This window comes from Festucalex cinctus, chromosome 9 (assembly GCF_051991245.1).
Source record: "Festucalex cinctus isolate MCC-2025b chromosome 9, RoL_Fcin_1.0, whole genome shotgun sequence".
Lineage (NCBI taxonomy): Eukaryota > Metazoa > Chordata > Actinopteri > Syngnathiformes > Syngnathidae > Festucalex > Festucalex cinctus.
In genome coordinates this window covers 9,441,947-9,466,585 of record NC_135419.1, presented here as the reverse complement: position 1 = coordinate 9,466,585, position 24,639 = coordinate 9,441,947, and the positions used below count along the sequence as shown (strand labels likewise).

At 37.7% G+C, this 24,639-nt stretch overlaps 1 protein-coding gene across 3 annotated transcripts in view; it reads left to right on the top strand.

The window, feature by feature from the left end:
• Positions 1-24,639, top strand: part of tnmd (tenomodulin) — a 61,011-nt gene that overhangs the window by 16,711 nt on the left and 19,661 nt on the right. For all 3 annotated transcript variants that reach the window (XM_077531172.1, XM_077531173.1, XM_077531174.1), the window contains exon 3: positions 19,209-19,349. In XM_077531172.1, coding sequence (XP_077387298.1) covers positions 19,209-19,349 — 141 coding nt within the window. The remainder of the gene's footprint in view (positions 1-19,208; positions 19,350-24,639) is intronic.

The window sequence follows — 24,639 nt, the reverse complement described above, 5'->3', positions numbered from 1 at the left end:
AATCGTCTTGTGTGAAGAGATGCACAACCCGATTATTCATACAACAGAATAAGTGAGTGAATTTATCTAGATCATGATTATTTCATTATCAGAATAGTATTCAGTGATGTGTCGGGAGTTGTTTTTGTTTTTTTTCTAAATTTAAGTTTGGCAAACACTTGCGTAAGATGATCCCGTTGCTCTTCCTGTAAAATTGCAATTATAAAAATAAATTACTTAAAAAACTTTTATTTTGTTCCTGTATACATTTTTTAAACATTTAGTGTTGTGTTGATGAGAATAAGTTGCATCAGATTAAATACATTAAATTAATGTAACCGGTAACAATACCGAGAAGAGCTTCAATTTCAGGATGTCACTCAACTTTGATAGTTTTGGCCTTTATATGAGTATCATGCTCAGTTTTATGTGACGATGGGAAAAAAAAAGAAAACATTTATACACCAGCTCCAGTTCACCTCACCCGGCAAGCACGAATGAGAGGGTGTCCCAATTGGAGGCAAGTCCGACCTGCTGTACTGTGAAGCCTTTACCGAATTTAACTTAATGCCACAGACTGAATCAGAGTTCAAATCAAAATCTCAGTAGCGTAAAAGAAACACCATCATGCAGAACATGTGAAGAGGCCATTGCGTGTGTGATAACAGCAGCATCGCGGCATGTGTTAGCTTGAACAAGCAACTACACCGAGCAACATTTAATCACACGTTTGTGCGCCTTCTCTGGTCCATGAAATCACTTGTTCAATATTGCCGAGTGTCGTCCTCTGCCTTGGCCAAATCGTCAAGCGTGTGCATTCTCCGGATTAAAAGACTGAATTTGTAGTAATGTCTTGAGTACCCCATGTCTTTAAAAGTTGCAATTTAAATTTCCTCTAGTGTGCATCAAGCATTTAGCAAATTGCCAGTAAGTGTTCTTAGGTTCCCACACTTGAACTTAAATAGTCATTAAAGAAAAAGGCTTGACGATTGCAGTCAATGAGGCGCGCTAAATGTAAAGTAATCCAAAGCGACAAATATACAGGCTTCTCAGATGCATTTGGAATTTGAATGTTTTGTTTCAGCAGTGGCCATGATGGACTAATATCAGTGGTCTGCAACCTGCGGCTCTGGAGCCACATGTGGGTCTTTAGTACCTCTCTTGTGGCTCCCTGTGGAACTTGGTAAAAAATTATTTTGACTACATATTTATCTTTATTTTTAGATATATTATTTAAATTAATTAATGATGGAGATAAAAAAAAATGAATAGTTAAATATTAAAAAACGAGACAAAGGCAGATGAAAAAGTTTTTAAAATTACCTAAAAATGTCCAAAAACAGAGGAAAAGCAGAAAATTACCATAAAATGTCCATGAAATTGCCCAACTGTCAGAAAATTAATTTTTAATAGGCAGAAAAGAAAATGTTTAAAAAGTAACTGTAAAATATAAAAAATAAGTAGAAAAAATAAGGAACAACCACCAAAAATTACTATAAAATGTCCATAATATTGCCCAAAAAAGTCAGCACAATTTGATGTATGTAAAGGCAGGAAAGAAAATGTTCAAAAAACAAGGAGGACTCATGAAAATTACCATAAAATGTCCACAAAATTGCCAAAAAAAAATGTCAGAAAATTGACAGTTAAAAAGGCAGGAAAAAAAATGTGCAAAAAACAAAGAGGATGAAAATTAACATACCTCCATAAAATCTAGAATCCAAAAACGGAATATTAAAGGTAGAAGAAAATGTATTTATGCATTAAGTTATGGTGCAGCTCAAATTAGTACTGCCTTGGGCCCTCAGTACATTAGACTAACTCTTACATACTGCTTCCTTCATCACAATCGGAAAAAATGAATTGGAGCTCCAGACAGATTCTTTGCTATTTATTTGGGCTAAAATGTCTCTTTTGACAGAAAAGGTTGCCCACGCCTTGACTATATCAAGACAATTTGCTGTGTTTTTGTAATTAAGAGTAGGCCGATACATTCTTAATCTGTAAAATCCCAGGCCCCGATCATGAGAGGCACAATGTAAAATGTTCCCCAAAGCAAATTCCAAGCATTATTGAAATAAAAAAGGCAGCTGTGCTGACTTGCAGCCCACTCAGGGGCAATGGAAACAACAAGCTTTTCATAAGTGCTCCAGTATCTCTGCATCCGACCATCACTCCCCCTTTTATTGTGTCTTCAAGGCAGATACACCATGTTTGAACAATTATGGGCCAATGGATGTGCTCGCAATGCTTTTACGAGTTATCTACCTTGTCTCAGGCATAAGTGATTAGAGCTGATGAAGCAGTGGGGACTGGACTTGCTGTTCTGGAATTTCTGCGCCATCATCATAAATGAAGGCGGCCATGCTCCCGTTGTGGCACTTCCAACTTTGATCAACTCGCCCACTGTCGTGTTTTTATTTGTCGAGGAGATTACATCTGTCATCTTCAATGTAGCCTGAGTTTTAATAGACTGGATGTCTCTATATTTGAATCCAATTCAGTCAACATCTTTCACTGCAGGATATAATTGAAATTGAGGGTCAGAGTTTATCAACCATAAAACCATTATTCCCTGAGTATATTAATGGTGCTTTGTGGAGTTTGTCACTGTTTTTTTTTACTCACGACTGCCACCTCTGACTTAAAGTGTAACTGCAGCCTCTGTGTCAAGCTCATGCATGTTGCGAGTGTGTACGCTCGAATAAACTTGTTTTCTTTCTTTTCTTGGAGTCTAAAAAGTGTGTGTATTGTTGGTGCAATTTTGTTAATACAGATTTCCTGCTCAAATAAAACAAAAAGACCAATTCTTTTTAGCAGCTATCATGAAATAGACTAACTTTGTTTAGTGGGCCACGCAAAATGATTTAGTGTGCCAGATCTGGCCCACGAGCCTTGAATTTGAACCTGGTCTTAAAAATATAGACTCACCAACAATACTGACGCTATCCAGCATCAAATACAAGTGCAAGCAACCTATGAAGTCCCCCCCCACCTTTATGAACAGCAGGAAGTTCAATTACCGTCAGGCTATGCTGATTGCAATAAATGCCTTTTATGCGGACAAATTATGGCCTTGTGTCTAAATAAATTGCAGCCTTGCCGTACTCACATGCTGTTTTTTTTTAAATGCCATTTGGCTCCTGGATCTTGTTATATTTATTTGGAGGAACCTGACAAAAACCTGGAGAGCGACAAGGAGATGTATTTATAATGGAGGTCACTTTTCTTGTGACCCAGCACCAAAAGCTTGTAGGGGTAGCTGCCTCTGAATGCCTCCGACACTCGAGATGCTGCACTTTCATTACAGTTTTGAGTGGCATTCAAATCCCCATCTTTACGGTGACAATAATTAGCTTCATTCAACACGGCTGACAAAGAGCAGATTGGTCTTCAGCTGGGCGCCGTGCTTACTTGGCTGGGAAAGGCATTAAACACAACATGAAACAAACAAGAAACTGAAAGGAAAGAGGGAGGAGAATTTGGTGGATCAGAGTCAACGCCAAGAATGGGTTGTTGCTTGATTGCTTGACTTGATTCAATCTTTATATACAGGACTGTTTATTTTCAATATTGATACGGAATACGACAACAAATCAGAGATCCCACTGTAATTTTCTATGGTAGTTGACAGTTGTGGACAGCATTTATCCAATGTTGACTTGAAATGGAAGTTATATAATATGGATTCAAAATGTATTGGGGGCGAAAGAAATGCTGCAGTAGCTTACCGTTTAAGGATTTGGTTTTGACCAAACTAATTTCTAAGGATTAATATCCACATGAAAGGGAAATTTTAGTGTTAGAAGTAGTTGCAAGAGACCAGCACACTTCATGGGCCTTGTTAAAATGCCCTGTGGCAAGGCAAAGAAAGCCCAAATGGTCTGAAGCTGACTCAAGAGTGCCATTTAAGTATAATCCTATAATCCATAAAGCCGTTAAATATAGCATACCTGCGCCACTCACTCAACTAATGGATGTTTTACAAGCATTTAAACACAAACGGAAGCTAAAGGACAAAACTTATTGATGACTCGATTATGGAAAATTCAACTTCTAAATTGTTTATATACATTAGTAGATTGTGTACTATTTGGATTTCAGGGAAGGGGCATTATGCTTTTTATTTATTTATTTATGCTCTACCACAATAAATGAAGCTGCACATCCACTGCATTAGGTGGCAGTGGCACGCTTATATTTAGCTGTTTATTTGTTTATTTTTTATGTTTCAGCGCAAAGTGATGCTACTTAACATGTATTGTGTTACAGACTTGAGAACAGTGTTAAAGTTAGTTATTCTTGCTAAAAGTTGAGAAAATAATTGCAAAGCACTGGACTAATTGTAATGTGTAAATCCGGCGGCTTGGTGATGAAGTTCTGCCTCCATGAGTGAAAATACAATTGACTTTATGGACTGTGGGCTCGTGCAAGTAGCAGCCGATCTCCTTGTCGCACACTCCTGAGTTGTGCCTGGTTGTCATGGTAACAAAAACTGTCCTAAACCCTTGGTAGGACCACCACCTCAAAACAATCTAATATAAGTGACACTTGAAAAAGATGAGAAATGCTATAATTGTTGATTCTTCGGGTATCTTGCGAAAAGTATGTTAACACACCTGGGAAATGTTTCAATTCAAATTGAGCAAAAATGCACAATTTGTTACTTTTAAAACGTGTTTATCCCCTACAGCATGTTTACATGACACCTTTACGGAGAACACTGTGGATTTTGTAAAAAGATACAACAGCAAAATGGTTTGAAAAGAAGAAAGGAAAATATGTTTTTTTAAGAGTAAGGAAGAAGCATCATATTCCCCTTGGCTGTTGCACAAAGACAATACATCCCTTTGTTGTTTTCACTTTGATTTTGGTTGGATCATAACAGTAAAGTACCGGTACACACTGAGCAACAATATGTCCCAATCGTGGGGTTAATGTTGCGATGCCGCACTACCCAACAGCTCTCAAAAGTTACCTGTTCTATTCTCCCTCATGAGCGTGACTCTATTATCGGTACAGTAGCACGTATCAAGGTGATTTATTGCCACGAGAGCTGGAGTTGTTTGAAATGACTGCCGTGATTAGTCATATATGCTTCAGAGCGGGGGAAGAAAGGCGAACGGCGCTCCTGTAAATTAACAGCAGCTGCTCACTGTAGTCGACCGCGGCGAGGTGGTCAAACGCGTTGAGCAACAGAGTCGCCGGGGGACAAGGAGAAAGTGGGTCATTACACTCCTTTCAGGTAGGAGTGGGTTGACAGCAAAGAGAGGGAGGCTAGTTCAAGATTCAGAGGTTGCGGGATTAATTGATTTTTCCACAGTGGAAATAAAACAGCAGAAGAATGATAGCCTGTAGCCTCTGCCAAAATCCGACTTGAGTAGCTGCACATATGCTCCATATATTCCACCGGGCTGCAAACTCACCCAGATAAATCCATGCTTCATTACTCCAGACAAAAATGTGCTTGTTGAAGAAAAGCCTGGTTGTTTTCTTGTTTTTTTTTAAGTATGTTTTTCCCTTTAGGCTACCAAATCGGCATACTCTCGTCAGTCTGCTTCATTATTACTAATGTTCACCTGCACGTCAACATGTAATGTCAACAACCAACGAATGTCTTCATTTTTTCAAGTATTTCCAGTGGGCACCAGAGAGATGTTTACTTGCACTTCAGTTGAGGGAAAAGTCTCATAACAAGAATCAGTTGCCTTTAAATTGTTTTAAAGGAGAAGTCAAGTAAAAAAAAAAAAAAAAAAAAAAATCTTTGCAATATGTTCTATGTGCCTACACTATTTATTCTACATTCAGTATTCTGATTAATATTGTATTTGTGTTATATAAATAAAGCATCTTATGGTATCTAGGAGCGTTAAAGAAAAAAAAAACACAAATAGGTGAGTTGTTCTGCTAATAGCAAAGGTTGGGTTCTAAAGGAAAATGTCAAATAAGTGAATAGGCAGGGATTCGCTGTTTTACATTTACATATATTTCCGAAAACACAAGCCCTATAAATCATTTCAAAATATTTGACATCCACGAACAACAAACAGTGATGGCTCTGAAAAGATTAGATTTACGTTTTGGGTGCTAAAGCTGTCTAGTAACAGTCATCTGTGGATGTTTTTATTAGCTGTAAAGTTTTTTGGGTTTTTTTCCCAACTGGGGAAAAAAAAAACAGACATGCACTATCATAAGACAGGAACATTGCTGTGTACAAAAACCTCTTAGTTATTCCTCCACACGTTGACGTATGTCTTCAAATGGTCAACCTGAGACCACTTGGCTAATCATAGCAATACATGATTACTTACAAAGCCAGAAAAAAACTCCTGCAAAGTTAGAAGAAACAAATATAGAGCACAGAGTAAGCATAATTGCCTTCATTTAAGTAGTTACTTCCAATTAGATTTTCTCTAGCTTTAAATTGCACTGCAGAAAACATTGAACACAACCTTCTGCTTTTTTCTACACTGAACTGACAAGCGACAGCTGTTGGTGCATTTCTTCACAAGTACACAAAATGATGTGAAAACAAAAGTAACTGGCACTTTGAAAACAACTCAGGGGAGGGTGATACAACTTTTAATGCAAAATGCACAGAAGAAATATTCCATTTCCTTTGGCTTGCAAGTACTTGAGTGCCACTTCTTCCAGCTGACAGAATAGTGCTTTAATTCTTAGGACTGCTTGAATGGAATATATCGTACAGGCACCTGCTGACACAACTGTGGTTTCTCTGGTGAGCGATGATTCTTTGAAAGAAAAATTTGGCAGCCGCTATAGCGGCGTGAACAGCAAACGTTTGTGCTCAACCTCACAGGTTGGAATGGTCATCACTCAGAGATGCACTCAATGGATTTCTGGTGCACAAGTTGCTTTTATGCCAAAAACTGTTTTATTACAAGTATGCTGAATTTAGGAACAAAATCATTTAATATTGAATGATATTATATATATTATAAACATTAATAAATGCAATACTGAGGTCTCCAAAGAAGAAAAAAAAAGGAGAACAATAACTTATTTATTGGTTTAACAGGTGAAAGAGTAAAAGGAAAGCTAGGAACTTATACATACAGCATAGTTAAATTAATTATATTAGATCCTAAGAAAAATAATTATCTAAAGTAACAACGCATTTGCTTATGAAGAATCACTCATATGGCAAATTACAGACTGTGGAAAGGTATCAGGTTATGTCACTAAAAATTAATTTCAGGTTTTCCCCCAGCGCTTTATAGGCCTGGCGGGCCGCCTGGCTTTTCTTGCCTCCTCCACTAGGCCCCCTCCCCATCGACTAATAGTAATCGCTGGTTATTGAAGGCCGCCTCCCTCCGCCCGACGACGAATAGAATTGGGCGCATGCCGTTCCTCTTCCACACCCCCTGACAAATATTTTCAAAGGGATAATATTGTAATTTTGTTTAAATTTTGTGAGCAAATTTTCCAGGGGTGACCCTGTTAACATGCACATACAAAGTGCGGCCTATCAATGGTGCTGTTATAATTGACATGTAAAAGCAGTCAATGATTGCATGAGCAGGTCATAAAATCCTGGATGATTTCTAAATCCTCCTTTTTGTTTGCTCGCAGAAGCGTACCAAAGAAGAAGTCTGGTCACTGTAAAGCTGTGGACACGCATGCCAATTGCCGTATTTTCCGGACTATAAGTCGCTCCGGAGTATAAGTCGCACTACGCCATAAATGCATAATTAGGTAGAAAAAAAACATAGCTAAGTCACACTGGAGCACAAGTCTCATTTTTTTGTGGGTAATTTATTTTTAAAACTACTTGATCAAAAACAGGACAATATGTAATCTTGGAAGGCAAGTTATACCATTAATAAAAGTATCGAGAACAGGCTAAATTGGTGTAAGACATGCTAACACGATGAAGGTTTACTAATTGCAGCTTGTCGTGTGGAGAACAGGGTTCACCAATTCCGGTCCTCGAGGTCCAGAGTATTGTGGGTTTTCGATGTTTCCGCCTACCAACACACCTGATATTAAAGATCAGGATCGTTATCAGGCATGCTGATTATATGACTTAGGTGTGCTATAGTAGGCGGAAACACATAAAACCTGAAGGACTCCGGACCTCGAGGCCCGGAATTGATGAACCCTAGTGTAGAATATGATTTTCTTTTGGGGTGCAGTTGTGTTCAGTTGTCTTTGTAAGCTAACGTTGACTGTTTAAATATTTGTTAAGGAGTAGGAGATATAGGTGCTTAAGTCTAGAGTTTCCTCTTGTGGCTGTCTGTGAAATTATATACACCAGTATATTTTTTCGTTTAGAAGTCGCTCCGGAATCTAAGTTGCAGGAACAGCCAACCTATGAAAAAAAAGTGTGACTTATAGTGCGGAAAATACAGTAAGGGCTTTTCAAGTCTGATTCAGTTGACGATTTCTAGTCTTGTCGTGCAGTGTACAAAGTGTACAAGGATTGACAGCTCCCGACCACACAGCATCGATCTGTTGAATTGAATTGAAAATTATTTTTTTCACCCGTGACTGTCATTTCGCATGGTTGACGCAGGGTTATGACTAGATTTTTCATTTCTTTCAGCTGTGGAGGAACAGCAAGCAATCGTTGACTGCTATATAATGTAGAGTTGGTATTCGAAACCAACATTTCGAAAACTGTGTCCACCCAAGTCCGTCCATCCATTTTCTATGCTGCTTATCCTGTTCAGGTTCAGCGGGACTTCGGCGAAAGGCAGGCAACACATTAGGATGGTCGACAGTCAATCAAAGGGGATCTACAGAGACAGATTCAACTAATTTATCATCCAATCAAAAAAGACCTTAAAGAAATAGCTATCTTAAGAGGCAGCCGTGCCTCAAATGGAAGAGTTCACGTATCTCACACTGATCTTTCACTAGTGACCATTTGCGCGATTTGACAACAATCTGATAGCAGTTTCATCAAGGACAGCAAAGACCAAACCTTTCCAGTCTGATACACATTAAAGACACACATCCAACAGTGGTTTGCACGACGTTTGTGTTGAAATGTCAAGAATTTACTTTTTGCTATAACTATCTTCCTGTTATGTCACTGTTTGTTTAGCGTGTCATGAGATTTCTGTCAGGGGAATCTTCACCTCATTTCTTGTTCTCGTCGAGATTTGTGTGATTATTGGACATCGGTGTAAAAAGGTGAGACAAGGAAAAAGCTTTTGCTCTCTTGCTCCCGCGAGACTGACTTTGGAAATTTGACCTTTATGTGAGATGCTTTAGAGGGTTCTACATGTGTCTGTGATTAGATTCTTTCAGAAATGTCTGAAGGTTGCTATCCTGTTTATATCACAAGTGCTGTAAGTGAATTTTTCCACTTTCCGGCTTTCAAACACATCACACAATAACATAAAGTCAGATGAAGCAGTATTCGGGATAAGATGCCAATAACAGTTTGTTTTGTAAGATTTTTCCATTAAGCCTGACATTTTGACATGTTCTAGTTCATGCGTCGAGAGGCTAATTGTAGCATTTTCCTCAACTGGTCTTTGGCATCAAAGGGATGCTTAAAGTAATTGCTTGGGTGGATTCCCAACAGCACTTGAACCCCCCTGCCATCATTGCTTTTAATGCTACACACAACATACTCAAAATGTGATTTGTTTTAGAGCCTCTAATATTTAAGTAATTGCAGAGGCTTATGTTGAAACTACAGCATCTGAAAATATTTCAACTTTTCTTCTATTTTGTTTTAAAATGGTAATATGTTGGTAATCTGTTTCCCCTTAACTGCAGAAGTGTATTGCACTAATTATAATGTAGCACTGTAGCAACACTTGGCAAGTGTTTATATTTAGAGTGGCTTCCGTGATATCCTTTCATTACCACCCGGGACGTTGCATCCCACATGTTTTTTCATGCTTTATCTTAATATATGATTCTGACTCTTGAATGTTAAGTCCATCAAATTTTTATACCACTTATCCTCGTTAAGATCACACGCAAAAGTGGGTAGAGTAGCCACAAATTGTACTCGATTGCTGTTATTTACAATTATATGACGTAAAAGTAAAAAGTAGTCCTAAAAATAATTAATCAATCTTTTCCCTTATTTTAAAACGGTTGTTTTTGTTTTTTTTCTTTTTAAGTTACGAATGACCTACAGTATTAAAGTTCTGTTAGGTGGAGAAAATACTTTTTGTGTTTCCACTCTGAGTCCCAATATTACTATGCTTGTGAGCCCCTCAATTAGTTAAGTCAATAAAAGAAAAACAAAAAGTCCTTAAAAAATACTACAAATCATGATGGAAGGATGATTCAAAATAATTTAATGTGTCGTGCATTTTATTCCCCCTTTAATTGGCAGTTAACACATTGTAACACGGGTAATTCATGCAGCTTTCACCATCCTGCCTTTACACGTACGATGGATATGCAGTCTTAATCAGGGCTAGCCTGATTCGAACCGTACCATCTGCAGCTTGTTGAAAACTTTTGGTAAACTTTGGTTTGTTTTGACAGAAGCATTTTTTACGTTTTCATTGTATAAAAGTGGTAAAACGTTACTCTACTGTTGGGAAAGTTCATTGAGAGTAAAATATGTCTTGCTTCAATCTGTAGGTACCATATCACATTGTTAAATCATGAGCTGTGGCACGAAAGTTACTTTGAAGATACTTTCATGACTGATAGAAACAGAAAATGTGCCTGGTGTCAAAAGCATTCAGAAATCAAGCGTAAACCAATAAAATGACAAGCTATACTGAACTTCCATTTTAATGAAAAGTCAACCCAATTATTATTTTTATTATTATTATTATTATTATTATTATTATTATTATTTTAAAGTAATATTTAGTCTGCACCCCCACTAGTGTAAATGCGGCATTCTGATTAAAATGTTTGTGGAGTATGAGATGAACATCTGCCCATTTTTATCCATTTTCAGAAGGGGCGGCCATTTTGTCACTTGTTGTCGACTGAAAATGACATCACGGTTGCTCAGGACTGAGTTAGCTACCACTGTTCACCGGTTTTCTGAGTTTGATTATGTGACGTTTGCAATGTTAGCCGTGAATGGTCGTTATCTGCGAGCCCTGAGCAACAGTGAAGTCATTTTGTCGACAGCAAGTGACGAAATGGCTGCTCCCTGGGCTTGATTATTTTGCTGCTTTATTCATACTCCAAAAACAAAATCAAAATACTATTTATAGGGCTACATAAAACATAAAGAAAATCTTGGGTTTGACTTCCCCTTCAATGGAAATGTTTTCCAAGCAGTCCGATGAAACGCAATCACATGTACAGTACTGAACCTCGTACTGTGGAACGTTGCCCTCACTGTCATCGTCTTCACAGATATTAGTATCGCACACCGCCGAAAGCCTCATTTTACTCTGGAGCATCCAAGTTGATGACACGTTAGTGATTGACCAGCACTCTCCAAATTGAATTTTCAAAGCTGGCGTCCATCCAAAAGCAGCTGCTTGTATTCATCTGGCCTCACCAAACAGCAGGCTGCATGTGTTAGTTAGCCGCAGCGTATTCCTACTTCATTTATCTGAATCTTGTAGGCCTTGGGAGTTGACAGGCTTGGTAATTAGTGTCCGCAAGCATAATCCCCCCTGGTCTCGAGACCCCACACTATCAGTTCCAAATCACCTCGTGAAAGAAAGCAGATCTGCAAATGTTCATCCCACATGGGCTGACAGCAAAAAAAAAAAAAAAAAAATGTAAATGAGTGATGGGCCATGTGAAGCTCCGTTTCTAGGTGGAAAATCTATATGGGCTATGAATTATTTCCCTTGCAGTTCCTTATTTTCCAGTCTTATCTTTGGATGAATTAGCTGCTATTCTTGTTTGAGTTTAATGTGTGTTGCCTCTAAGATCTCTCCTCCCAGGTTTGTTTTCATTACCTGTACTGTAATTATCCGGTGTTGTTTTGCTGATAAAACTTCAGTGTGTGCAAGTCTCTTTAATCATCATTATACGAGGGCTTGGCTTCATTATTCCAGCAAAAACAACAATACGCTTGCTTGTATTTGTAAAGGTGCAAATCTGCAGTGGTAATTTAGAAAGGATGTAGCCGAGATGTTCCATTTTTCAGACTGTGATACTCCAAGGCGCGTTTTAAAGGGAGTTACTCGGGCGAGACGAGTGTAGTTCTCCTGTGGGTGCCCATGTGAAGAGACGTGAGATCTAAATAAGTGTGCTGCAGGCGACTTGACGACACAAGTAGAAGCGAGGGAGCCAGAAAGTGCCCTCGCTCTGATTTTTCATGCTCAGCTGTTTCGACTTCAAACTACATTTAATGTCTGGCAATTTTTTTGTTTTTTTTTCCTCATACCTGGGAGCCAAACAACCTCAAAAGGCCATTCCTTTATTTCCTTTTATTTTATTTTATTATTATTTTTTTTCACCTTTATTTAACCAGGTAAAAACAAATTGAGAACTAATTCTCATTTATGTCATGACCTGGACTTTTTGAGATCTGAAATTGGGAAAATAAAAAATAAAATATTGCTAAACATAATATAAAAAAAAATATACAATATTGTCTATGACTACTATTTAGTAAAACATATTGACAAAACTAAGTTCCAAAAACATATAAGTTTCTCATTGCTGTTTAAAAGTGCTTCCATCATGAAAACTTTATTAATTGCACATCCATCCATCCATCCATCCATCCATCCATCCATTCATTCATTCATTCATTCATTTATTATAGTACAATAAACCTGGTGGCCTATATCTTAGCAGGGTTGTAATAGTTTGGGATTTAAATTTGTAAGTTTCTATTTTATTTATGTATTTATTTATTTATTTATTTTTCAAAAATGCTTTAGTTGTTATTTGTTTTTGTATTTGTTTTACTTTTTTCAAAAATGCTTTAGTTTTTATTATTTGTTTTTGTATTGTTTTACTTTTTTTATTATATGGAGTATTTGTTGAGTTAAAGATAAAGAAAAAAAGCACAAAAAGTATTGTATAGTAAAAGGTAACTACAATTTCCAAATGATAGTTTGACTTTCCTTCTTCTGTGTGACCATACATTAATAACGAAATAAATAAATTTGAAATTAACCAAGAAAGCTCATTTATGAAATTTGGCAAAGTTGAAAGTGAAGAACATTTTTGCTCTAGTTAGTTTTACAGTTTTACCTTCATAAATGTCGTTTCACCTAGTTTTTTTTTTTTAAATGCACCTTTTTTATTATATTTCACTCGTGACAAGTTGTCCCCCCCCAATTTTAGGTGTTTTATTATTTATAATTATTTATACTATCGGCAAAAGGTGCACCACACACCACGATGAAACGTCCTAGGTTAGTAACTAGCCAGCTCACTAGCTAGCTAGCTAGTAGTATGACAGAGATGGACGGATGAAAAAAAACACTTCCTTAGATTGTGGATTTTCACCTGTATCGGTGAGTTTACTCTGGAATGCCCCCCAATGAAACAGAGGTTCACTATATTGAAAATCGACTATAGCTCGTTTTTCCATGAGTTGTCGGGCAGCATGAGAACCACGAGTGTGTGGAAAAAGTGGAGAGCACCTTATAAGGACTGAACCCAAAAGGACACAATGTTCACCGGTGTAGCTGTCTAAGCTGCTGCCCACCTCAATCCATCACAAGGCTGCCTATGGCTCCCCGGAGGCCCGATGCACCGCCTGCCCCCGCGCCACCTTTCCCTCCCACGGCTGCCCGCCTACACCCACCACCGCCGCCACCCGCCTGCGGTGAGTGACAGGCATCTAGTTCCGCCTGACTGCAGCCTCTATCTCTTTCCCCTCAAGGACAACGAAGAGGACATATTGTCATCAACTCATCGCTCTCACTCCCACGGCCGCCGCCTTCCCCATCGCTGAACATATGCAGGCTGTCTCTCGCCACACACGCATTTATGCACCCGGCGATCCAGTCACCTGTAACAACATCTATACGACCTTTTCCTAATGTCCCCGGGCTCAGCACCACCGCAGCCCGTTTGCGCAAACAACCCGCAGCTTTGGCAGCACCTGCCGCTTTTCATTCACCGCTTTGAGTGAGTCCGCGGCGGAAAGCATCTCGCCGCTGTTAAGGAGCACGTCAGACGCAAACCTTGAGTGAATAAACAGGGAATTGTGTGCGAGCGCTTTGAGATGGATCGCCTGATGTTGTTTTCCTTTATGTCAACGTAAAGATCAAGTTGGACAAGAGAATAACCAACAAAATGAATGATGTTCATCCAAAAAAAAAAAAAAAAAAAGACATGCGGACATTTACTTTGGGCATCAACATGAATTTGAGATTCGTTTGACCGCCTATTTCTTTCAGTTGCTTTTCTTCACTTGACACTTGACAACAGGGGTTCTGCACTGAACCTCAGATTAGAGCCTGTTATGAAAAAGTGGCAGTGAATTGAAATGTGAGACTGTCAAAATCCTCTAAAATGATGAAATGAGATTTTCAGAGAGCCGACCCGTCCGTCGAATCCACAGTTACATTTCTCACGACGGTTTCCTTGGAAACAGTTTATTCAAGTAGATAACTGCTGAACGTGCACACGATGTCTGGAAACACATCAGTCACACATTACTGTACATAACCTAATTAATACATGGATGAATATTGTAATTAACAATTGGTCGAAAGGGCTCAAGTAATGGGAAAAGGGTCACATGTAAAAATTAACCCACTGTTAATTATGGCCTGCTCCTCTTGTTTGCTTTAGCCTCTTTTTACACCCTACAAGTATAACTTCAGTACTGTATGACTGTTTTAGCGGGCAGACTTTTGAAAATCATTTTATTAATAAGGTATCACTTACATTATGCATACATTTATATTTTTTACACAAATAAAAATAAATATTTTATCGGTCAACGTTGACAATTTTAGCAAAAAAAAATAAAAAATAGTCTAACTAAACTTGACTTAACTTTTTTTTTTTTTACTCATTCACTGCCAGCCATTTTAGAGAATTTCAAAATTTTCAATACCCATGTGATATTACGTTCAATAATTATATGTGAACCGAATCTACCAAATGACAGAATAGACTCCCTTCATTTTGTCCCGTCCCGTTCTTTTATAATTGACAGTAGAAAAATGTAGGTTTGCCAAAATACAGCCATTTCTCCCATGGACTCTGAAACTGTGTTTATTTCGTATAAAATGGGACAATGATGTCATCTACCGGTGGTTGGGCATCAGTAAAGTTGTTTCCAAGTTTGACATTTACTGTGGAGCATAGTCAGATTAGCCCCCATTTATCCCCGCTCTAAAAAATACAATTGACAAGTATACTTGTCAAAGGCAGTGAATACAAAATCAAAGCAGTCTTTAGTTTTAAGTCTTTTAGTCTGTTTTTAGTATTAATATTGAAATGTGCAGTAAAAACCTAATATTTTTATTACATTTTCTATTATATAATGATTTAATTTGTAGTATTTCTCATGCTAGATAACACTTTGTTGACAGCACAGAATGTGCAACAAACTATTTGTCGTCTATTTTGTCGTTAGCTGACAAAAACTAAAAAAAAATAGTGACTGTATTTCCAGCATGAAAGTCCCTCTTTTTCCTCCATTGTTGTTTATATGGTACGGTATGAATATGTGATCATTCAACGCTCTGAAAACGTGACATACGCTCAGTTGACGTCACTACCGAAGACACCCACAATGCCTCACCTCAAACTGTATATACACGAGTTTCCCTTTGTTTGCTGAGCTCCATGAGTGAAAAATAGAATGTTAGGAAACAGGTGTCCTCCTGTATTTTATTAATTGTTAACTATTAGTTTACTCTTTCTTCTCAAATGTTGCTCACTGCTGTGACACGGAGGTGATTAAAGGTAATTGGCTTTAGTGGTGAACGTGTTTACCAAATGAAATTCTGGCATCACCAAAGTAAATAAATATGACATTGTAACGTTATGTGAATTTGATGAGTAAGTAGTTTGGTTACTTGACTGGGAAAAGTAACACGCTAAGAAGAGTAGTCGTTGCTGGAAAACATGCACATTACCTGTGTCACTGGATTTAATGTCACTGCAGGATCACTGAAGGTTTCAAAAGGATTATATACCGTAGTCTTTTATTTAAGAAAGAAGCGACATGGTGACCTTTTAGAGTCCTTCTACAGAAAGTAAACTGTTACATAAATTGTGCGTTTTTTCCATGCACTTTCATCTGCCTGCACTCTCACGAGTGAAGCTAATTAATTTCACAGTCCTTTCTAAATATCTTGCATCCCGGTGACATTTGATATTTGGATCTGTAGTGTATAGTTTCAGTACCACAATGGAAATAATGAGAACGAACACTTCAGCTAATATTAACTGATACTGTCTTTAAGGAGACATGGTTCTGCATCATCTTGAACCTTCCACTTGTTGCAGCTCAGCTTGCTCGCTCAGTCTCTCGTTCTCACACAGACATGCACACGCACGGTACAAGTGTCAGAAAAAGTTATTCATATTTTTTATTTAGTTGTTTAATTTTATGTAATGTTTTTTTGTATTTTTATTTTAATTATTTATTATACTAGACTAAGTGCAATTTCTGCAGAAATTGTGTGGGAATGCTGAAAGCTGAATGCTAAGCTGAGTGCTTATGAAGGAAATAGAAGGATAAATTCTGTGAATTACAAAATAATTAACTATTAATTACTAGGGATGTAACGATATCCAACTGTCACGATACGATATCATGATATGAAACTCATATTTATCACAATATTGTGGGAAGATTAGCGATATTTAAAAAGGCCACGATATATATCTAAAAATAAAGGTCAAGATTTTTTTTATTTATATATATATATATATATATATATATATATATATATATCATATCATATTAAAAAAAAAACACAATATTTCGCTTTTGTGCATAACATCAATGTTATGTTATTATTATTATGTTATGTTGTTAACGCACGCACACATTGAGTTCCTCCACATATTGACTTGCTTCACAGGCATATTACGTTCCCCTTCATCTGACAATTAGTGTAGATTTTAAACATAGAAGGGCCAAAACATCCCTAATGAAAATTAAATTGCACTAAAAAAACTAGCCACTAGAGGGTGCTAGAACTGCACAAATGGAAATCAACGTGACTTTTTTAACAGATGTGTTGCATTTAAATATCGTGAACATGACGACAATGATATTGTGGCAGTTTTAATATCACGATATCGCCATTATCGTTACATCCTTATTAATTACTACTGCTAATAATAGTAGCAGTAGTAGTAGATTTTCTAATAATTTTTAAGTAGTAACTTGGTGTTGAATCACAAATGAATAAAAAGAAAACTTGAACTGGAATCTGGTGATTCAAATCCTCGCCTCCTGTTTACCAAGTGCACCACTGAGCAGTATCAAATTGCTGGTAATGATAGATCAGTTGTATGTATGGAAGTGGGCTGGGAAAGTGGGACTTAGAAAAAGTTCAATGTCAGTCCCATTGAAAATGAATGAGGAAAAGCTGATATTTAACGTAAAATTGTGTGAGTACATGTAAGTAATACGGAATCAGCCGATATATACCCCGGAAGGTGAGAAAGTTTGAAGCAAGTTGAAATTTGAACGGTATAAATCGGAAGTATTATGTGGGAGTTGTTTCTCGGCAAAAAAGTGAGGAGAATAAAAATCCGAATAACATATGTGGGATGCTTTCAGCATTCCCACAATTATTGATATTTATTTATATATTATTTTTTTTACAGCAATTATGTTGCACAAACAGATTTCGCTTGTCAACCAGTTTGAGTCACACAGTGGTGCTATTATTATTATTATTATTGTTGTTATTGTTATTATTATTATTATTATTATTATTATTATTATTAGGGGTGTGAATTGCCTAGTACCTGACGATTCGATCCGTATCACGATTCATAGGTCACGATTCGATTCGATACCGATTAATTCCGATATGAATTTACAAGTCGATTGTTGCTATTTTTTTTACTCAAATTTAGAAAATACCATTCAGTAAACTTGTACATGTACACTGTAAGATTTGTATGAAAATGTATTATTTATTGATCTCAAACTTCAGTGTTATAACTGTGAGCCACTGTATTTAACAAACAGGTTGTAACCTTTTTCATGTTAGAACAGCATTGAAATAAAATATTAAGGCTTAATGTTCCATTAATATAACATTCTTCCATGCTTAAGGTGAGAAAGTTAGACGTTTTGTTCAATATTTTTTCATCAAAAATGGATGTTAAAAAATCGATTCGGCTGCCTATTGAATCGATTCGAGAATTGGGTGCTGTAGTATTGCGATATATTGCCGAATCGATTTTTTTTAACACCCCTAATTATTATTATTATTATTATTATTATCCTCGTCTGTTTTCAACCTTGAAAGGTGGGGATACTCTCACTGTTGGATTTTCATCAGAAGTGATAGCCTGCTGAAAATGTAATTCACTGCTTTTAATGGGAAATCAATAAGCCTACCAAATCCATACCCCCAATTGCACATTTATGCTAATATGAAAGAATGCCAAAATAGAACTTTAATTCCCCACTCAAACTCGCAGACTATTTAATAGCCTCGACTTTATCCACAACGGCCCAATTGACACTAAAATTTCAAAGCCATCTTCATTAGGCTTCTGCTGGCAGTTTTAAGTTCGACTTCCCTTTGCCGATGCTGCTGTGACCCACGTTAATGGAGATTTATAGGCCAATGCGACTCTTACAGTGATCCACTATTAAGAATTATATCCCATTATCGCCCTACTGTTCTCTAACCAGACAAAAAAGGCTTCTGATGACAGCATGTAAGCAGGCAGACACAAAACAATGAGCGCGTGGGAGAGCGGAAAGTGAAAGCTAATTTTGTCTTTGAGCATCGGAGGACAGATGTGTGTGATGTACATAAATCCTGACGGAGTCCCGTTTGAATGTATTCATTAATAATGCCTCTCATTGGCGGGGAAAGATGAAGATGGACTCGATATATTTCTCCTCGCAAACACAACCCTCGCATAAATATTAATGGCATATTTTCAGCTGGTGGGCATGAATCGTTTTTCAAACAGGGAATTTTAGCTGCCATCCAAGCGTGTCTGCACCGCTTTAGGGCCACAGTAAAGAGAACGCTTTAACTATTTATTTTACATACTTGAGGAAAACTGATCAATAATCTCATACATCTTTCTTAAGATGCAGTTTAACATTGTCACATTGTTTAGGCATTTTATTTATCCGAAAATGTATTGCATTGGTGTTCAATTTTATTCTTCCATGCTTTTAGGTCTACGACCACGAGTACAAAGCGGTGCTGGATGGCGTCGAGACACCCAGCTTGATGGAGATCGACCCGATTCGGCAGATTGAAATCTTCCGAATTGGAAATGGGAGTCAGGAGGTTCTCGAGGTGCACGACTTTAAACATGTAAGTGAAGCATTTAGCAGAAATGTGGGAACTCGCAATCATCATCATGTTTACATGTTGGCCTTTGGAAGAGTTCGTAGCTAATGATACTGAAATAAGCACACTTGGGAACACGATTTTAGTTTCATTAGTTATGGCAGCTGTTTTTAAATAAATTTTGGGGGCAAAATAGAAAACTGAGCATTTTCTCTATCACATAAAGTTTTTGAGCTATAGAATCCATGAGCACTACTAGTAAGTGGCGTGGCTCAGTGGTAGAGTGGTTGTCTCCCAACCCAGAGGTTGTGAGTTCGATCCCATACCATTGTGACCACGTTAAACTATCCTTGAGCAAAATACTGAACCCCCCCGTTGCTCCTGATGCTGCGTCATCAGTAGGTGAATGAGTAGTCAAATTTAAAAGCGCGCCTTGTAAGGTGGAAAAGCACTATATAAAGGAAGTATCATTTACTGATCTAAAACTTCAAAAAATACAGGATGGTCTTCCGTTTATACGTCAACAGTATGAAATAAATGTTATGTATTCATTAGTTTGTTTTATATTTTGGGCCAAAGGTGTTTTTCATTCCCATATTTACTGTAATTATGACATTTCTAGGGCACATTTTTCAAATTTGTGTTATGTCACCGCCGTTGCGAGGAAACAACCTAATTTTCTCGTAGTTGCTATGTAACTAATCATATTGCAATGTCAATCAACATCAATCACATACAAATTAGGGCGAGTACCGACACCTGGTATCAGTATCGGGCCAGGTACCGGTTGAAAGAAGTTGTACAATCACATATTTTTATTGGGACTTTTTCTGGCCACTGGATATTTATTTATTCATTTATTTGTTTGTTTGTTTGTTTAAATTATTATTTTTTTTACTTTTATTGTCAAAACTGATAACAACATAACAATAATTGTCCTGAGATAGGGCCTTTACATACAATTGGTATCATGCAAATACAAATAATAAGAAAAACAACAACGACAAAAATGACATGACTCCACATATCCAGGGCATCAATACCCTATCTAACAAGGTCCAAGATTGGTCCCCATCTTCTTTCAAAAATAGGAACCCTCATCTGCAGTTGTGCTGTCAATTGTTCCATTGAGTACATCTGTTTGATTTTTGTAACCATTGTGCAACTGTGGGTGGTTCAGGTTTCAGCCAGTTGCTGGTTATCATTTTTCTTGCAGTCATTAGGAGGAGATGAAGCAAATACTTTTGGTCATGAGACAAATTATCCAAGAATATATTCAACAAATAAATCAAAGAATCCAGGGGGAGTGTCACTTTAAGATTATTTTCCAATTTTCCCCTTACTCCAGTCCAGAAACCTTATATGATGGGGCAGTCCCAAAAGATGTGGGTCTGATCCCCACAAGACCACAATTCCTCCAACATTTATCACTAACCTCACGCTTATACACGGAACACTTTAATGGGGTTCTAAAGAATTTTATTTTAGCTTTCCAGTCAAATTCCTTCCACATTTAACTCCCTGCCCCCTTATGACAACCAGATCAAACAGTTTAAATTAATTTTAATGTGTGTTCTATACAAAATGTATATTGTACAAGTAAATGGAATAAAGGTAATAGAAAATTACTATTCATTTCATGCAATTTTAAGGAAAAATGTTGGTGTTTTTAGTAACCTCAGAAGTCTAAAAAATAGAATTAGCCCAAAACAATAGCTGAAAACTTTAGCGATTGAATTGCTCATGTATCTTCCAAGTGCATGTTTTAGGTAAGCAGTACACCTGAAAACAACTTCTTAAAATGCCATTGCTACAAATGTAGGGCACTCGAAATAAAACTATGGCGTACACCGCACATCAGGTGCGAGCGCGAGTGCGAATGTTAATATGTGATTTGCAGTCTGGCCCAGCAAGGCCGTGCCCCTTCTCTCGGTCGGGAATGGCTTCAGTGCCCCGCAAACAGGATAATTGGTGCAGATAATGAATGAGGGAATGACCACAAATTCCCGTAATAACCGCTTAAACACACAGTCATTAGAAGAGCGGATTTACCGTTTAAATGCACTCACAACAGCCCCAAGAGGGGGGTTTGTTCTTTCCTAAAAGACTAATTCTATAGCAGCAAGTTGTTTGCGGTACAAACACCATTAAGAAGCCCGTCTCCATTTGTTTCGCACAGCAGCTTTCGCAGTTGCAATTTTGTCTCCAGCAAAACTCATTAGCTTACCTTTCATTTCCAAATCCTGCTTGAGTATGCAGGAGGTTGCGCAACGGCACCTCAGACAAGAAAGTCGAAAGCTCAACTTGCTGGTGAAAACTATTATTCTTACATTATTTTTTTTACTGTGAAAAGTTAATAGATAAACCTTTGATTCAAATCAAAATAAACGTATTCGCTTGTCATTGTTTTTTGGTACAATGGCTAGCAGAATCATCAATCATTTTTTTGTCCCATTTCTTTATCTTGCCTCGTTCTGTGTTCTCTCACCAAGCTGACACACACACACACACACGCGCGCGTGCACACACGCCTGTTGCTTGTTCCACTTCGCACCGGTGAAGCAAATCCCCTGAGGCGACTCACTGCTCCTCCATGAAAGACTAAGTAACAAGCTAGTAAGCACAGTAATTCAAACCTTATTCTGAGTTGGAAGAAAGAAGAATGGGAACGAGGTGGTATAAAACACACAGAGAGGCAGCTGTGTGCTGATGGCAAAATTGATTTCTAACAAAAAGAAAAAGGGGACTGTTGCTTGTTATTGAAAATGACCGCGCTTGGCCAGTCCAGACACGGTCTCCATCAAGCCCGAGGGCATTTTGGGCTTTATGCCACCAGAACTCTGGACCACAGATGATTTTCAGCTGCTTATCTTCCATAACAATTCATGGCTCAAATAAACAGCGGAGAGGAAAAATGTGTCCTGAGCGCAAAGGAGCTGTCGTTCTCACATTAAAATCATAATTATTGAAATTGGTTGCAAGCACGGGAGACATTGACATTTAAAACTTAACGGGGAAATTAAGAAAATCATTTCTTCACAATAATATTTTGTTCTATGTGTCCACTCTAGTCTAAAAACTATTAATATTGTGTCTGTGGAATAAGAATTAAATAGCAAAATCCACCCGTATTTGTCCATCTCAGGGGTGTCCATTTTCCCACTTGCTGTCAACTGAAAATGACATCATAGTGCCTCAAGGGCTGAACTTGCAAATGTCACATGACCAAACAGGTGTGCCGTGATTGGGTGTTGCCTGAACTCTTACCGTGTGATGTCATTTTCAGTCGACAGCAAGTACGAAATGGCTGCCCCGTGTGATGGATTTTGCTGTTTTATTCATATTCCACGAACACAATGTTAATTATAATGCCGTGTTAACACTATAGTCTGGATGCAAATTTTTTCACTTGACTTCCCTATTAAGGTGGACTAATCGCTAATAGTGTGATTTTGGCGTCTTGTCTTCCAATTAGTCAATCTGGTTTGATCTGTCGACTCACCTGTCTGCTTCTGTCACCGTTCAGCTAACAAGGCAACACAATCATCATATGTCTGCGTGGGTCCAAGGTTACAAACATAAGCTGATTGTGGATGAGGATAACAGTTAGCCCAGTTAGCATCGGCTTGTCCAATTGTTGCTTGTCCTAAAATATTCAACATATCGCAAAAATGTGTCCAATATAGCGAGTGCTAATGAGAACTTAATCATGGTAGTAGACTTTGGCATGAATACTATTTTTTTTGCCATGAGATTTTTCCCCATAAAATAATATGTTCTGCTTCTAAGAGTGTCAACACCTTCCATGTACCTTGCACCCAAGTGGAACTTTAAATTAAAGTGCATTGTTGAGATTTTATTGTTGTTCAACCTTCACCACTTTGGGAAAAACTGCCCGACATCAATGTAAAATCAGGGGGGAAAGCACTGAAAACATGTGACCTTCAAGTCTACTGTGCAGAAGCGCAGTTGACTCGACCGCGCTCCGATGCTCTCAGATTGTTTCCCCGCGTCATGGATGGCGTGTCCTCTGGGCCGAGGAGGAAAAGCCACATCCAGATTGCTCCCTCCACTTGGTTGACAAGTCGGCATCTGCGGCGCTACGAGGGTTTGCGTTGGCGCCCGCGGCATCGATGCGCTGACTCGCGCATCTGTGACGGCACCGTTAATAGTGGCGGGGACTTGCTTACCGCACATAAAACAACAGACTGAGCGACTGCAGTCCGTTCTAATGGGGCGTCCGGTGTTACCAGTGCAGCACCAAGACAAAGATGATGTGGCGTTGAGCCAGTTGACACGCGTGTATAATGGAGCATGGTGAAGTTTTAATGTACTATGGGATCGCCGCGAATACTAAAAAACTGAGTAACCGACGCCATCTGTAAAAATGTTTATGATTGTCTAGATGCAAATATAAATATACTATAAATTGTGATTCCAAAACAGTTGAATATTGTTTCAAAGTCATTTTACATTACCTGAAATAATCATGCGTTTTTGCTATTTGTGGCAGGGAACGGTCCATTATCCTTTCAAAATTAGGGGCTGGTCTAATAATTATCTATCAAAAATAGCACAGAAATTAATATGAATGAAAATGAATAGGTGAATTTCTTCAGCAAGGTTCCAAAGTAATAACCAAAATAGGTGAATTTGTGAATGGTGAACCACGAATATGGGGGATTAACTCTAATTCTGTTCATTTTTAAATCCAATTGGCAACCAACCAGAAATACAGATTTTCATTGTCTGTTTTGCGGTATTAATTCAACACTATGTGAGACTCAGGCAGTGGAACCGCCATCTTTCAACTCAATCACCATTTGGGGGCTCGACGTGGCCAAAAACTTACCATTTTTTGTGTGTCTATCTTGGTTTGTCATTGAGTAAATAAGAACGCACAAAAGCAATGTAGTTATTTTTGGACTCATTTAATGAGAATGATAAATTCACTGGAATTAAATGAATCCAAAATTAATTAATTCCAGATTCATTTAATTCAAGTGAATATATTTAATGAACTAATAACTAATTAAACTTAATATATTCACTTTGGATTAACTTAATTCAATGATGTGTTACCAATTGAAGCATTTTTTTTTAATTGGTCAACAATTAAATTTGTAATCTTAAATTGGTTCAACAACTCTTTTAGAGTGTAGATGTTTGTTGTTGGAAATTAGCTATTGTATAAAATTGAAGGACTTGAGTGATGCAAGAATGACATTATGATTTAAGAAAAAAAAAAAATGTTATGTAGAGATGTTCTAGAACCATCATGTCCAAAGTTTATCTTTATCTCATTTGAGGAAAC